A 14,449-nucleotide genomic window follows, 5' to 3' on the forward strand; every position below is an offset into this window, starting at 1 on the left:
TCATTTGCCATTGTGAATCGACGAATGGTGCTCTGTGTGGCGAGGGGTTTTAAAGAACACACGGAAGCTGTGTGAAGTATATATATGGTGAGTTTCGGTGAATTATAACAAGTTGTGTTATAGCGCTAGGGTTATTGTCCCTTAGTAAAGATGGCGACATCCGGGCTGAAACTACTTTTATTTTAACATACTTGGCAATGTTGATTTTAACCCGCTGTAAACCCACATAGATATGCCTCTGAACATGTATAATAATGGTGTAAAAGCACAAATTTACAGATTCGCGCTCACATCTAGACTACCAATACTCCGTTGCCACGCCCACACCCACCACGAGCGCGCCCTCCACTGATACAAACGCTGCATTACTAGCAGCATGAATTAAATCGTCCTTCTTTCTTCAAAACAGTGCAGACAGAGTCCTCTGCTGGACTCGCGCTGAAAGGACAAGAGCGTGTTCTAATGTGGAAGTTTAGCGAGATGACTTCATCTTCTCTGTCTAATTTGGTGTGTGTGTTTCCCCCCCAGTAAACTGAACCAATTATTTTTCTTCTTGGAAACAGACGGGTTACCAAAGGCACAATCTAATCTAATTTTGCTGTAGAAAAATGAGGAACATTATTGTACAATATGGGAATGTGCATTTCATATTATACACATTAGCAGAATCAGCATAATATAATATAATAATAGTAATAATAATAATAGCGTTTTCTTTGCAAAAATGCAAATTTAAATGAACGTGCTTTAAGCATAGAGCACAGTCTGTCTCAATCAAATGTACATGTTTTTGTTTGAAAACCAAAAGATGACTAGATGTTGTTTTATAAGTGGTTTGCAGCTTTCAAAGAAGAAATTATGTACAAACAAAGCAGGGGGAAAGACCGGGCTGGTATTTTTTTATTAATGAATGTGTGGTGTTCTTATACTGTAAAAAAAAAAAATTCCATGTGCAACTCATATAGAGTAAAGAAGCTTAATAAGAACTTGAAAGCTTGCACGCCTGAACATGAGTTCATACAGACTCTGTCTGATTTAATCCCTACTCAGGTGGTGAAGAGGGCTGAGCTGGATAGGAATTATGTGAGATCACCAGACTTGAAGGACAACGGTATAATTTGTGCGGTTGTAAAGCTAAACGGGGCGAGTCGGAGAGATGTCAATCAAGCACAGTCTGTAGACACCCATGCTGCCTGAGAAGATATCTAATCACCTGCCAATCAAAATCACCTAGGTGTGCCTTATGAAGCAGTACCAGCTTGTACCATAGCTTGTCACAATTAATGATATATAATAAACCGAAAGATGAAAAGGTCTCAGTAAGAATTAACACACAAGTTACATTTCAACAATTTTATTATGTAAAGAGCAGCTACTCCTTTTACCTTCCAGCACCATATCACATATAAGACATGTTTCTTTTTTCTCTTTGCACGTTATACTAACAGAATGTACATTTTGTGCAGACGTAGTTTTTTTTCCCCAGGTTTATCTATTTGTGATTTCCGCTGTGCCAAGCTTCAAGGTCGGCACTAATGAGCTTAATGCCATACATGCCCTGCTAATGAGTGACCACGACATTAGGTCACACCATCAGACTGTCTGTTAGTACTCATGAAGTCATGTTAAAACCCAATAATCAATATTTAATCTACCCATTGTCAACCAGTAATAAAACAATATTACGAAAAGGTCTACTTTGTATATATTGATTGATCCTGAAAATAACTTTTCCAACATTATGCAAAAGAAAAAAATCATCATAACATGATAGATGATATAAGATATGATTAGGTGTGATAAGATAAGGTCAGGTCAGGTCGGGTAAGACAAGCATTTATTAAAATTAGTACAGATAACCAGGGAAATTAAAAATAGAATACAAATGAAATAAGATATACAAATAGTATAAGAATACAAGTAAAAAAAATAACTACATAAGAGCAATTCAAGATAAATGTACGAAGCAAAGTGACGAGTTAGTCTGTAAAGTCACATGGTGGCTCGCAGGTAGTCAGCAAGTTCAGTATCATCAATGTACAACAGAATGTGTTTAGCTAATGATTCCAGTGTTTTCTGTATTCATATAGCAATAATGTAACGGATGAATTGTCTAGCAGGTTCACACAAACTGTGACATGTAGTTCTACGGAGTGTATTCTACTTTTTAAATAAAAATATCTTCTTTACTAACCAGGGAGGGGTTTTTTTATATTATGAAAATGCATTCGAACGTATTAGATACTCATTAATTACACATGCTATTAAAATAGTGAAACAACCTAATTTGAATCTCTCGCTAGAAATAATAAGTGGTGATATCGGAACATCCAAAAAGTTCTTTTTTTTTTTACAAAGGTCACAGGCATTGTCATGCTGATTGATGATTAAATGATGCATTTTTAAAGACTTGATTTGAATCAGTTTTAGCCACAAAGGTTTGAAATAAACATTCTTACATAGGCGATATATGCCTATTTCTCTCATTGTCACATCAGTCAACATTCATCACCCTCAGTGACCGAGCACAGTAGCGTTTTAAACAGGTCAGTTGACGTCACCTTGGCTTCCGCTACAGCTGAGCTGAGCTGCCGGTAATGGTTTACGCACAATAAGAGACTTAGGAAACGTCTGGAGATACTTTAAAAGGCTAAAGAGATCATGATGTAAAGCCTCACAAGTGGATCAATGATCATGGCAGCAGGCTTCACGCGCCAGCCTGTTGGACAGAACATTGTCTTCTGTGGCGTTGTGCTATCACATATACCTACATTAAGTTGCCAGATAGTCAAATGTTGTAAGGGACTTGTCACAAAAGAAAGCACGCAAGAAGAACGCTGTTGTAAAATCAGAAGTCAACTGTTTCTATCAGCAATGGAAGTTTCCTTTCAGGGCCAATATGGCCTATTTTAAATATTGTTCAGTTACATCAGGGAGTTTTCCCAACCAGGATGCTGTTCTAATGTCTGATCACAAGTTTTCAACCTTACTGTCAGTATTAGATTACAATTTTAGCATGCAACAGGGTAGCTGGTTTGACCTGAGGAGAAAGTTTCTCTCAACAATCTGTATTTAGAGCTACATAAAGATGTTATTGTAGAGATGATTAAGAATACCACTAATAACACCTTATAAAATACACAAAATAAAGCAGTGAACTTGGCCATATGACACTCATTGGTCTTCAGATAGTGCTGCAGAAACTAATATTTGCTTTTCACTGTGTAGGAGGATGTTCAGCACATCAAATGTGTTTGCGTCCGAGAGAAACTGTAGAACCCTTCACAGCCTTCTGGTCAGGGATTGCAGACTTATGGTCACATAAAGGAGCCTCTACCTCCATAATAATAGGCAGATGTGAACGGAATATTCCTCAAAGTTTACCTTTGAACACAAGAATGCCCTCCAATGTCGGATTCTGATGTGGAATAAATGGATATGCCCTGCTTTGTGCTGAGATCCATGCTCAACACAAGGTAATCCTCTCTTAATCCTATTATGGTGAAGAAGGCAGAGATCATCCATCCTAATACTGAAAGAAAGCAGGCTACCCAAGGACACACTGAATATGATTAGCGGTCGTAATAGCGCTGATGACTGGTTTAGCTAATACCAAAACAATGGCTTTTCATTCCAGATTGAACCAGTTAAGGTCAATTAATGTCCACTAATAACGAATGCATGTGGCAGTGCAAAAACCTAAGATAGTGTCCCCGTAATGAGATAAGAACAATTAATTAATTTGATTATGGCCTTAAATGTTGTATTTGTTTGTGTAACTGGCCTCCTGGGTACTAAAATCTCTCCAACCAAGGATGGTAAATGACCTAAATGTAATGGTGGTCGATTTAGCAATTAATTATTCAATCATTGCACTAATTAAATGTTCTTTCAGAGAGCCCTTATAAATGTACACTGAATCCTCTGTGGTGGACTGCCAAAGCCATAGTGCGGGAGAAGCCAAACTGACCATCACATGAAAAGCAAATTTTGACTTTTACTTTGATTCACATTCGGGGCAAAATGAAGCACGGCCGCGTTGCAGAACTTCCGGAGGATTTCTGGATCCCCATCCCTCTGGATACGGACAACATCACGTCTCTCAGCCCCTTCCTCGTCCCCCAGGACCATCTAGCAAGCTCCGGCATCTTCTATGCACTGGCCCTTTTCATGTTTTTAATATTCATTTTTGGCACTTCCATCAATGCGCTTACAGTTGCGTGCACCATCCAATACAAGAAGCTCCGGTCCCACCTCAATTACATCCTGGTGAACTTGGCCATGGCAAACCTTCTTGTGTCCATTGTGGGTTCCTTCACTGCCTGCGCCGCATTTTCAAACAGATATTTTATCTTTGGACCACTCGCTTGCAAGATTGAAGGTTTTGTTGTAACACTTGGCGGTAAGAGAAAATCTCAGATATTAAACATCATAACACCAGTTTTAATAAGTTAAGAACAACTGTTGATCCTACTTTATGTCGTTCCAGGTATGGTAAGCCTGTGGTCTCTTGCTGTGGTAGCTTTTGAAAGATGGCTGGTCATCTGCAAGCCGCTTGGTAACTTTATTTTCAAGCCCGACCATGCTATAGCTTGCTGTGTATTCACCTGGGTGATTGGACTGATTGCCTCAACTCCTCCACTCTTTGGATGGAGCAGGTCAGTGTTATTGGAATACCCTGACATCTTCACTGATAACAGTGATGCCGAGTACACTCACTGGTCTTTTGATGATCTCTCCAGGTACATCCCAGAAGGCCTTCAGTGCTCCTGCGGTCCAGACTGGTACACCACAAACAACAAATACAACAATGAATCCTACGTGATGTTTCTCTTCTGCTTCTGCTTTGCTGTTCCATTGACCACCATTGTTTTCTGCTACGTCCAGCTCCTCATTATGCTGAAAATGGTAAAAACCCTTGTGTGGCGAAACTGATGCATGGATCGCTAAACATGAAGAACCCAAAAGTGATGAGACTCCACTGACTTGACTCTCTCAACAGGCAGCGAAGGCCCAAGCAGAGTCTGCTTCCACCCAGAAGGCAGAGCGGGAGGTGACCAGGATGGTGGTTGTCATGGTGATGGGCTTCCTGGTCTGCTGGGTGCCCTATGCCTCCTTTTCTCTCTGGATCGTGAACAACCGCGGGCAACCATTCGACCTGAGATTTGCTTCTGTACCGTCGGTCTTTTCGAAGGCCTCTGCAGTCTACAACCCTATTATCTACGTTCTCCTCAATAAACAGGTCAGTTGGATGTCACATCGAATACGCATTCAAGTTATGGCTTTCAAGGAGCATTTTAAAATGTCCTTTTCATTCGCTGTCTTTCAGTTCCGTTCATGCATGATGAAGATGATAGGGATGGGTGGAGGTGAAGATGAAGAGTCGTCGACGTCATCGTCAGTGACTGAAGTCTCCAAAGTTGGGCCAGCTTAGACTGAACATCAAGACTGTTGTTTTCTCTGCCACTAATGATTGTGAATTATAAATAAGAGTAAATGTATGCGTGTTTTGTCATATGAACAATTAAGATGCAATTTAAATAATAAAGAAATAATAAATAATCTGCAAAGTGAAAAAAAAGAAAAAAAGAAACATTTAATATATATTGTCTGTATATGGATATTGTGTTGTAAGGCACTGCAACATGTGAGAGGCTGTTACACAAACTGTGTTGTTTGAACAACTTATTATTCAATGATAAATTCATAAATGCAATGTGGTGACAGTAAAGTTATTTTTGTTACTGTTAATTATGTCAAGCACCCACAAAATCCATTTATTTCTCAAAAAATTCTTTCTTTCTTTAAAAAAAAAGAAGGAAAAAAGAATTGCTGCTGCGTTTGCAACAACAACACAAATATTTTCACATTTTAAATTCATCCTTCAGTCTCAGTTAATATCACCTGGTTCCGCTGATACAATGACGGGTTTATGGGCATTGGGTTGTTGAGCTAGCTTACAGTGAGCATCTGCAATCTCAACATCTCGCACGCTCTTTAAGCTCAGGGAAGGACGCAAAATGCAAAAAAGTTAACACAAAGCTTGAGTTAAATCAGTAGAGTAGATTAAAAGGGCAACAGCGCATGGGATTATCCACATTAATGCTATTGGAAACCAGATTATCAGTCAAAGACCTGCTGCACTCTGCTTTAAGAAAGTGGGATTAACCTGTTTAGATCAGTCAAGGATAATGCAAAACAACATAGGTGCACTGTGTGTCTCTTGATTCATATGAATGAAGAGAATGTTTCTACAAACGACTTAATCTTGAAATTCACATTCTGTGCCCAATATGTTGATGTTCATAACAGCAGAATGTGTGTAACTAGCATTCATATTCATAATTTAGATCATTATCTTACTCGCCACGAACAACAACCGCTCACAAAGATCTTCTATATCTCTTTAGATGCAATTGGATAAGCACCAACACATGCAACACATGAAATTTGTAGCATGTGGCATCTGGCTTTTTCTTTTTTTGGCGTGCTAGACGTTGTCCTCTCAACCCAACGTTGTTCAAAACATCCGGGTTGTAACCTCTTTGGCAGCACATAAGGTGGGGAAACCACTTAATGACTTTCAGGAACGCAGCCCCAAACGAACCAGACAATTATAGCATCAATTAACCCTTTAATGGGGTTAAGACAACCTGGGTACCATTATAAAAGTGACTCCTCCACCAAAGATCCTCAAGACATTCGGGACGTGGACTTCACAGTATTCATGTCTGTCTCTTAAAAGGTTTATTCTTTATTCTTATTATATGATATAGGCAAAGCAACAACACAAGCAAGGAGAACACTTGAGGTACTACGGTTTTGAACACAAGTTTTTTAAAAAGCGGTAAATGAGGGCAAATCGAAACATGGAGCTGCCAGAGGACTTCTGGATACCCATCCCCCTGGACACCAACAACATCACGCTATTCAGTCCTTTCCTGGTTCCTCAGGACCACTTGGGGAGCATGGCCACCTTCTACGCCATGGCAGGATTTATGTTCTTTGTTTTTGTGGGTGGCACTGGTATCAACATCCTCACCATTGGATGCACCATCCAATACAAGAAGCTCCGGTCCCACCTCAACTACATCCTGGTGAACTTGGCCATGGCAAACCTTCTTGTGTCCGTTGTGGGCTCCTTCACTGCCGGCTTTTCATTTGCAAACAGATATTTTGTCTTTGGACCATTAGGGTGCAAGATTGAAGGTTTTCTGGCGACGCTTGGTGGTAAGATTCAAGCTGTAGTTTGGATACAAGTCAACACTTTTATCACACCTCTCTATTATTGGACCAATCTATAATGTTTTTTCAAAAAGGTTTGAAATCGTCTGTCTCTGTCATTCCAGGTATGGTTAGCCTGTGGTCTCTAGCTGTGATAGCTTTTGAAAGATGGCTGGTCATCTGCAAGCCGCTTGGTAACTTTGTTTTCAAGCCCGACCATGCTATAGCTTGTTGTGCATTCACCTGGATTTTTGCGCTAATTGCCTCAGTTCCTCCACTGGTCGGATGGAGCAGGTAAGCGACAGGAATCAACCTAAACACTGAAAGTCTCAGCATGAAGACTGGGAAGTACTTCAAGGCTCTTGTCGTATCTCTCCAGGTACATCCCAGAAGGCCTTCAGTGCTCCTGCGGTCCAGACTGGTACACCACAAACAACAAATACAACAATGAATCCTACGTGATGTTTCTCTTCGGCTTCTGCTTTGCTGTTCCCTTCTCCACCATTATTTTCTGCTACGCCCAGCTCCTCATTACACTGAAAATGGTGAGGCACGCGAATCACATAAAAACACCTAAAACAGCTAAAATGTATTTACTTTGTACATCATTTTTTTTAAATGTGTGATTTAGATTAAGATTTATATTATGATTCTGACACAGGCATGGTTCAGGAAACACCTGTGCACATGCAGGCATTGCAGTCACCTGTGATTCCGTTGCCTTCGTAAAAACTCTTTGCTAAGACACAACTCACCCCACTTCCTCAACAGGCAGCGAAGGCCCAAGCGGAGTCGGCCTCCACCCAGAAAGCAGAGAGGGAGGTGACCAGGATGGTGGTCCTCATGGTGATGGGCTTCCTGGTGTGCTGGTTGCCCTATGCCTCCTTTTCTCTTTGGGTGGTGAATAACCGAGGGCAACAATTCGACCTGAGATTGTCAACCGTACCTTCCTGCCTTTCGAAGGCCTCAACAGTCTACAACCCTATTATCTATGTTGTCTTCAATAAACAGGTTTGTTTTGTTGCAAAGAAGTTGGACAGTCTTAGTATCAGATCTCAGTCTGAGGTGCATGAGTGCAACATTTTGTTACATAATCAAAATGTTTCCTTCTCTTTGCTTTTAGAGAAAATGTGCCACCTTTTATGTAGATGTTAAACTCTCCTGCAGTGGAGCCGTGCTAGCTCTGCCAAGCCTACACGGACCGCAATGCAAATAAACAAAATTAACTCATGAACCACCTGAAAAAACTGAAAAAATACTGTACATTCTTCAGCAAACACGTCTCGTTTAGTCTTTCAACTGTTCCAGCAATCAGCTAATCTGGTCTGGTGAAAGTAAATCCTTAATTAAAGATGTGCTGGGCTTGGCTGCCCACTGACCAGCAGCCCCGCTGCAGCACTCACAAATTTAATATACAAATGATGCTGGTCTTGGTCTTCTTTACTAAGTTCTCCGGCATAGCTCCTTCCTAGTGACGAGGAAAACTTTAATTCACAGTAACACACAAGGCTCTCTCTCTGGGTTGTCATCGGCGACAGAAACCAAAAAGAAACTGCCCATGCTGACATTCATTACAGCAGAGTTATTCCATTTCTGTTGGCATCGGAGGGCATGTGTTTGCTCTCTGCAGCTCAGGTTCTGGAGGGTCCCTGTCTGCCACATCCTCCCTGCAGCAGCTGCAGGCTCTCTCCAGCTGAATACGGCTGAATATTACAGTCAGATTGACTCTGCTGAACGCTTTAAGAGGCAATACGCCCCAAAGCTACCAAAGCTGAGAGAAGCACTCTGTAGGTCTTACTTAAGTAGATCTCTGTCAGGTCTACGGGATGCAGAAAGACAAAAACGTAGCATGGATAGGTAGATATATGGCATAAAATAGTTTTCCTTTTAACAGACCACACATTAACTTGAAAAAAATACCTGCTAGCAAAAAGCTTTGAGTCAATGCTGCGTTGTGTTGATTTGCAAAATTAAAAGCATGCTAAATCCTTCATGTATCCACTATACTATTCCATTATGTGTACAAATATTCAGATAACTCTTTTTTCCAAATTCCACTGAACGCTGCCACAGTGCCTGTTTTAATACAACCACTGGGGGTGCCAAAGTGCATTTTAAAATGCCTTGAATTATACATTTTGCTATATTTTGCTTTTCATACATACCATATGTACATTTGAGCTCATATGATGATCCTTTTTTCCCACCTTTCAGTTCCGCTCATGCATGATGTCGATGCTGGGGATGGGTGGAGCTGAGGAGGAATCCTCGACATCCTCGTCAGTGACCGAAGTCTCCAAAGTTGGTCCTGCTTAGAGTGGACGTCAAGATTTGTCACTAATGACTGTGAATTGTAAATACCAGGAAATGTACGTGTTTATGAAAATATATGCAATGTTGTTATTCAAGTAAGAAATAAGAAATAATCTGCAAAGTGAAAAAATAAAAAAAATAAACATATGTATGATGTCTGTATGTTGTTCACTGGTTTGGAATAATAATAATAATAATTTGGGTGCTCGTTAATGGATCTCGTGGCTGTAGTGCCTCACAGTTTCTCAAACCACCTTTTATTGCCTATTTGACATTGACATCGACTGCATTGCTCAGCCACCGGCTGTGGCCGGAGATGGGGGAAAGAATTCGCCCACTTTTATTGTTTTGGACAATGTATTAGACTGTCAGCTAACTGCTCACACAACTACACACACACACACTCGCTGCTGCTCAGTTGCTGTTCTGTGACCAGAGACACAGTTTTGTCATGCTGATTGTTGAAAATATACTCCTAAGTCTAAATAATGTCAAGTCACAGTAACACTTCACTTCACTTTATTTATAGAGCACTTTTCATCAAAAACATGTAACACAAAGTGCTTTACACACATCAAAAAGAAAAAAAAAAGAAAAAGAAAAAACAATTACAAATAAAGCCCCTCCCTCCCACCCTCCATACTGCACACGCACACACGCACGCACACACACACCTGCACACTCTCACTTCTGACAATAGGGAGACATGGCATGACACTGATGATTGAGGAAACGCTATCTTTGGGGCCATCCACACTGGGAGGAGTCGCAGGCTGTGCCACAGGGGCACCAGTGCCCAGGCCCCCCGACACCGACAGACAACAGTCAGCCGAGCCGAAGGGACCCAGGGACAGCACCCCCAGCAGCAGCCCAGACACAGCTCCCAGTGTGGAAGACCCCCCTGAGGAAACACTGGAATTAAAGCTAAAAACTAAAACACATGAAAAAATAAGTGACCAGCTTAAAAGATAATAAAGATAATAACATAAAACAATACCAATGATAAGTAAAACAACTAAAATTATTTAAGATCAATATCAATAAAAACAAGATAAAAGCAAAAATACAAAATAAGATAAAATCACATAAGAACGTTAAGAAGAATTTAAAATACTAGTTAAAAGCCTGAAACTTGCCCAACTTGTGAGATGGAGCTGACGTGCCTGCATATATTTAAATGAGAGTGTATCTGATGTGTGAGGTGAAAACCCCTCTGATACACAAACAGTTTGAAACTCCCACAGAAATATTAACGTTTCATGAAATCAACAGATGAGGTAAACTTGGATTACTGAATGTCAAACACAACCAACAAGATTAGTCCACAAACACAGGGCTCTTAGATTGTGGTGTTGTGAGTCCTTATTTACTCATTTGTGTAAGCTCAAAGGTAATGCACGTTAAACTGGGAGGGTATTGTGTGTGTTTCTGGGAGACAAAGCTTTAAAGCCCCTCCTTGAGCCAATCAAGTTGTGTCTGAGTAATAATCACCGATTCTATAAATGGGCTTTTTGACGTTCCACCAGAGAGAGACAGAGAGAGAGAGACGATAAAACATCAAGTGTGTCAGTGTTATTTAAAATCGGATGCAAGTTATTTGTCGTCTTTGTGCAACAATACAATTTTAACATCTATTTGACCGTCAACTGGACAAAAATGAGGGGAATTCGGCCACAGGAGCTTCCAGAAGACTTCTGGATTCCCATCCCACTGGACACCAACAACATCACATCCCTCAGTCCATACCTGGTTCCCCAAGATCACCTCGGGAGCCCAGGGCTCTTTTATTCCATGTCAGCGTTCATGTTCCTCCTTTTTGTGACTGGCACAGGCATTAATACCCTCACCATCGCATGTACCGTTCAATACAAGAAGCTCCGGTCTCATCTGAACTACATCCTGGTGAACCTGGCTGTGGCAAACCTCCTCGTCGCCTCTGTGGGCTCCTTCACCTGCTTTTACTGCTTCGCCTTCAGATACATGGTTCTTGGGCCACTGGGGTGCAAGATTGAAGGATTTACAGCGACTGTTGGCGGTAAGGAGTGTTTAAATTCAAATTAAAGGTTAATAAATTACAACACTACCATAGAGTGATTTATATCACATTATATTACCATAAAGCCAAAGATGTTGCGTCTGAATATTGTGGTGTAATTGTTTAGAAAGCATAACTACATTAAACTGGATATATGTGCTGATTTTACTGTGATAATTCAAGAACACTTCTTCCCGTCATGCTATCTAACTGTTATTTGTCTTACATGACAAATAAATATCTCTGACCCACTTTGAGTATGTGTTGTTCCAGGTATGGTCAGCCTGTGGTCTCTCGCTGTGGTAGCGTTTGAGAGATGGCTTGTCATCTGCAAGCCACTACAGAAATTCGTCTTCAAGCCGAGCCATGCTGTCGCCTGCTGCGCAATGACTTGGGTCTGTGCTTTAATTGCTGCGGTCCCTCCCCTGGTTGGATGGAGTAGGTCAGTATATAAAGGCCATTTGTGACTATGAATTATTAGTAGTTGGTATACGCTCCTTCTGCTTCTGTCTTTGAGCTTTTGTAAGGATGTATTTATCACCTGGCTCTAATTCCAAGTATGAAGATTCACAACCACCACCTAATTATCTACCTCACATAATGGTTCATGTCTCTCCAGGTACATCCCAGAGGGCCTGCAGTGCTCCTGTGGACCAGACTGGTACACAACCGACAACAAGTTTAACAATGAATCCTATGTGATGTTCCTCTTCTGCTTCTGCTTTTCCATCCCTTTCTTCACCATCGTTTTCTGCTACTCGCAGCTGCTCTTCACGCTGAAATCGGTAGGCAGCATGTCTCTGTTTGGGGGTTGTACCTTTGTAAAAGAGAAAAAGGAGGCTAAAAAAAGGAGGAATTTAACTACTTCTCCCTCAACAGGCAGCGAAAGCCCAAGCAGAGTCGGCCTCCACCCAGAAGGCAGAGCGGGAGGTGACCAGGATGGTGGTCGTCATGGTGATGGGCTTCCTGGTGTGCTGGTTGCCCTACGCCTCCTTTGCTCTATGGATGATCAACAATCGTGGGGATGAGTTCGACCTGAGACTGGCGACCTTACCCTCGTGTCTGTCTAAAGCCTCCACAGTCTACAACCCTGTCATCTACATCCTGTTCAACAAACAGGTTGGTTCATTGCCAGTTATTTAGCTACTTAAACAAGCGATTTACAGGCAGGAGTATTGAAGTTGTACTGAATTTAAACAATGAAGAGAAAACTGATTTTATATGAACTGAGCAATCCCAAGAGCCATAGTGCCCTCTGGTGTCTTTCAAACATCCAAAACATGCTGCTTCATCCTCACAGAGAAAAGGATTATGGATTATATGGACAAATAAATCACTGTCAAAACAAAGGGCATCGCATATGAATTACCTACAAGGTTCCTTATGTTATTTAATTATTATGCACCAATGGAAAGACAACCAATGTGCCTGTTGTTTCTATCCTTTCAGTTCCGTTTCTGCATGATGAAGATGCTGGGGATGAGTGGAGGCGATGATGACGAGTCATCAACAAGTCGATCAGCCACTGAAGTCTCTAAAGTTGATCCTTCTTAGGTTCACGGCTCATTTTGATGACTTATTGTAAGACATATTGTAAATATCACTGAGCAAACACACATTATGACACATGGAATTGTATTATTCTTACAGATAAATAGTTAAATGCAAGGGGAACTCAAATGTGTATTTATCATGCTATTAATTATGTACATGACAAAATTATATTATTTTAGTCTTGTGTTCTGTTTTAAAATGTATATTATTATTATAATATTATCTAGAATTTAGGTCAACCGTCATATTTTATGTATTGCTCAATTAACATTTGCAAATAAAACGCTTATAGAATATAATAAATATTTGTTAATGAGTTTGAAAATGTGTTTTTATCGGGCTTCACTTACACAAAGTCTGTAGTCTAATGGAGAATTACTAAACTAGGGAACTGTGTGTGTGTGTGTGTGTGTGTGTGTGTGTGTGTGTGTTGAACTTGTTTACAGCTCCCCCCCCCCCCCCCCCCCCCACCCCCCAAATCAGCAGCCAATCAGTATGAAGAGAGACTCTGATTTCTATTATTATACGTACAGCCAGGCAGAGTGAGGCTTGCCAGGCTTGACAGATGATATACAGATAATTATATAAAACACAAGATATTATGGTTTCAGAGAGGCAGCATTACAGAACATTATTCAAACAAAAACAGTTCCACTACATTTACTGCCAGTGTGATACATTTAAAAAGATCTGTGATGAGATCATTAACTCACCATGCAAACACATCAACACAGCAGTAGTTTGTAGTAAACATGCTGAAATCAATACACTCTCCTCTAAAACAGTTGGTGGTTCAACCAATATTACATCTTAAACAATAAAGACAAATCAGCAAAGTTAAATATCAGACATATATTTGGAAATAAAGGAAAATAAGAAAAGTTTACACATTTCTTTAGTTTCAGGATCCATCTTCTTCTTGATATCAAATCTGCGATCCAGCTACTTGGAGGAGAAGTGGACTTGAGGGAAACACAGAATCAACGGATTCAAATAAACAAGCAGCTTTTTTTTAACCTCTGACCTCAGTGAACTGAGAGATGATACTGTTACGGAGTGAGCATGCTAGAAGTAATTACTCTGTGTTGATCTCTTTTATGGAAGAACCTATGTTTTCTGTATAATCTGCTTTGGTCTGCTGAGACGTGAGACATCTTCACCTGGGATAACCAGCTTCTGATTAGATGTTAAACACTATGAGGGGAGAAACTGCAAGATTGAGACACACGGCAGGCCAAACCGCATATATTTTCTTTTTACTTTGAGTACATCCTGCAGCTGCCTTTACAAAGTAAAGAGGTTGAGCAGGAAACGCAGAGCATA

General features: G+C 40.6%; 3 protein-coding genes across 4 annotated transcripts; all 3 read left to right on the top strand.

The window, feature by feature from the left end:
- Positions 1 to 3,944: 3,944 nt before the first annotated feature.
- LOC311025500 (blue-sensitive opsin-like) lies at positions 3,945 to 5,589 on the top strand. Of its 2 annotated transcripts, XM_084028420.1 has the most exons (5): positions 3,945 to 4,402; positions 4,490 to 4,658; positions 4,743 to 4,908; positions 5,003 to 5,242; positions 5,330 to 5,589. In XM_084028420.1, the coding sequence occupies exons 1-5, from the start codon at positions 4,024 to 4,026 to the stop codon at positions 5,432 to 5,434; spliced, it is 1,059 nt and encodes a 352-aa protein (XP_083884546.1). In that variant the 5' UTR covers positions 3,945 to 4,023; the 3' UTR covers positions 5,435 to 5,589. The 2 variants fall into 2 exon arrangements, with proteins under 2 accessions (XP_083884546.1, XP_083884545.1); XM_084028419.1 differs by having other exon boundaries at positions 5,003 to 5,589.
- A 1,192-nt stretch (positions 5,590 to 6,781) lies between these two features.
- On the top strand, positions 6,782 to 9,587 carry LOC311025515 (blue-sensitive opsin-like). The gene is made up of 5 exons (XM_084028441.1): positions 6,782 to 7,230; positions 7,350 to 7,518; positions 7,604 to 7,769; positions 7,996 to 8,235; positions 9,439 to 9,587. The coding sequence occupies exons 1-5, from the start codon at positions 6,852 to 6,854 to the stop codon at positions 9,538 to 9,540; spliced, it is 1,056 nt and encodes a 351-aa protein (XP_083884567.1). The 5' UTR covers positions 6,782 to 6,851; the 3' UTR covers positions 9,541 to 9,587.
- Positions 9,588 to 11,193: 1,606 nt separating this feature from the next.
- On the top strand, positions 11,194 to 13,126 carry LOC311025523 (blue-sensitive opsin-like; the record flags this gene model as incomplete). The annotated part of the gene is made up of 5 exons (XM_084028454.1): positions 11,194 to 11,572; positions 11,846 to 12,014; positions 12,192 to 12,357; positions 12,452 to 12,691; positions 13,022 to 13,126. 5 exons carry the CDS (start codon positions 11,194 to 11,196, stop codon positions 13,124 to 13,126), a joined length of 1,059 nt encoding a protein of 352 aa, XP_083884580.1.
- Between the last annotated feature and the right edge of the window lie 1,323 nt (positions 13,127 to 14,449).

Source organism: Eutrigla gurnardus (assembly GCF_963514095.1).
Source record: "Eutrigla gurnardus genome assembly, chromosome: 2".
NCBI classification, from domain to species: Eukaryota; Metazoa; Chordata; class Actinopteri; order Perciformes; family Triglidae; genus Eutrigla; species Eutrigla gurnardus.